The sequence below is a fragment of the Babylonia areolata genome, chromosome 34 (genome assembly GCF_041734735.1).
Source record: "Babylonia areolata isolate BAREFJ2019XMU chromosome 34, ASM4173473v1, whole genome shotgun sequence".
Classification (NCBI taxonomy): Eukaryota; Metazoa; Mollusca; class Gastropoda; order Neogastropoda; family Buccinidae; genus Babylonia; species Babylonia areolata.
In genome coordinates, this window is record NC_134909.1 from 20,171,685 (window position 1) to 20,174,184 (window position 2,500).

The 2,500-nt window shown below is 51.3% G+C and overlaps 1 protein-coding gene across 7 annotated transcripts in view; it reads right to left on the bottom strand.

The window, feature by feature from the left end:
- LOC143277426 (neogenin-like) overlaps positions 1-2,500 on the bottom strand; it is a 64,359-nt gene that overhangs the window by 23,207 nt on the left and 38,652 nt on the right. For all 7 annotated transcript variants that reach the window (XM_076582235.1, XM_076582236.1, XM_076582234.1 and 4 more), the window contains 2 exons: positions 2,056-2,207; positions 238-382 (listed from right to left, as the gene is read on the bottom strand). In XM_076582235.1, the coding sequence (XP_076438350.1) occupies positions 238-382; positions 2,056-2,207 (297 nt within the window). The remainder of the gene's footprint in view (positions 1-237; positions 383-2,055; positions 2,208-2,500) is intronic.

Genomic DNA, 2,500 nt, shown 5'->3' on the forward strand with positions numbered 1-2,500 from the left:
GTGTGTGTGTGTGTGTGTGTGTGTTTTGTGCGTGTGTGCGTGTGCGTGTGTGTGTGTGTGTGTGTGTGTGTGTGTGCATGTTTTAAATAAACGCCAGAAAGAAGATATAACCACAAAGACAACCAAAACGTGTTGCGCGTGGTGTATTTAATGTTGTATTGTACTGTGTACTGTTAACTGTATTAATATTATATCATTAAAAAAAAAGAACACCACCCAAACAGCTAAATGCCTCACTACTGAACGTGTAGTTGAACCGGTCCCCGCCCACTGTGAATTTGGCCAATCGCGGGCCGCCTTTCTTCTTCATGATGATCTTGTAGGCGCTGATTGGTCCGTTCTGCTTGTCGACAGGGGGCGGTTTCCACGTCACCAGGATGTGCTGTCAACAACAGGAATAAATGAGGTGGAATACGATAATGAAATTGATGATGACGACGATGATGATTATGATAATAATGATAACAACAACAAATACAACAACAGCAATAATAATAATAATAATAATAATGATAATAATAGTAATGATAGTAATAATAATAATGATGATGATGATGATGATGACTGAATGACACAGGAAACGACTGATGAGCGCACAGTGGTAGCTGTCAGTCGACGACACCCAGGTAGGCAGCCTGTTGTGCAAATGACCCCGTGTTTGGAAAGCGCTTTGAGCTTGTCTCCGACCGAGGATAGGCGCTATAAAAGTATCCATATCAAATCAAATTAAATCAAATAACAACAACAACTACAGCAATTACAACACTACCACCACCACCACCAATAATAATAATGATAATAACAACTGTGTTGCAATAATAAACAAGAAGATGAATGAAATATTTCAAAAGCGTAGTTTTGGATCAACACTGTTTATTTAATTCCAGATGAAAAACAACAACAAAGACAACAACAGAAAACAAACAACAAAACAACAGCAACAACGAAAACAAGACAAAACAAACAAACAGAAAACACCAACAGACGAAAATTACACATCAAAAGAACAAATCACACGCCAATGCAAACAAACACACATGCACGCGCGCTCACACCTCCTCTTCCATCTCCCCCCCACCCCCATACCCATTCACACACTTCCTCTCCCCCCCCCACCCCCTCCCCCACCCCTCACGCACTCATACTCCCACCACCGCCACACTCCCTCTCCCTCCCCCCCCCTTACACCCTCACCACCCCTCACACACACACATACACCCACCACCGCCACTCTCCCCCTCTCCCCCCCCCTTACACCCTTCACCACCCCTCACACACACACACTCTCACCACCGCCACACTCCCCCTCCCCCCCCTTACACCCACCACCACCCCTCACACACACACACACACACACACTCTCACCACCGCCACACTCCCCCTCCCCCCCTTACACACTTCACCACCCCTCACACGCACACATACTCCCACCACCGCCACACTCCCCCTCTCCCCCCCCTTACACCCCCCCACCATCCCTCACACACACACACACTCTCACCACCGCCACACTCCCCCTCTCCCCCCCCCCCCCTTACACCCACCACCACCCCTCACACGCACACATACTCCCACCACCGCCACACTCCCCCTCTCCCCCCCCCCCTTACACCCTCCAGCACCCCTCACACACACACACATACACCCACCACGGCCACACTCCCTCTCTCCCCCCCCACCTCTTACACCCTCACCACCATTCACACGCACACACACTCCCACCACCGCCACACTCCCCCTCTCCCTCCCCCCTTACACACACCCCACCACCCCTCACACACACATATACTCTCACCACCGCCACACTCCCCCTCCCCCCCCTTACACACTCCACCACCCCTCACACGCACACATACTCCCACCACCGCCACACTCTACCCTCTCTCCCCCTTACATCTTCACCACCCCTCACACGCACACACACTCCCCCCACCGCCACACTCTACCCTCTCTCTCCCCCCCCCTTACACCCCCTTACCATCCCCCCCCACACACACACATACTCCCACCACCGCCACACTCCCCCTCTCCCCTCAGCCCCCCACACGCACGCACCGTGGCGTTGAGTGTCGTCATGGTGACGAGGGCCGGAGGGGCGTCGGGGCGGGAGGGGAGGGTGTCTGCAAAGATGACGCTGCCCTCCCCTATGACCTCCCCGCTGAAAGGGATGATCTCAAAGCGGTACTGGCTGTTGGCCTTCAGGCTGCCTGCATCGTCATCGTCACCATCATCATCATTGTCATCGTCATCACCACCACTATTATCATCGTCTTTATCATCACCATCGCCATCATCATCATCGTCTTCATCATCATCATCACCATCATCATCATCGTCTTCATCATCATCATTACCATCATTATCATCGTCATCATCATCACCGTCTTCATTGTCATCGTCATCATAACCATCACCGTCATCATCGTTGTCATCATCATCATAACCATCACCGTCATCATCGTCATCACCACCACCACCACCACCACCATCATTATCATCG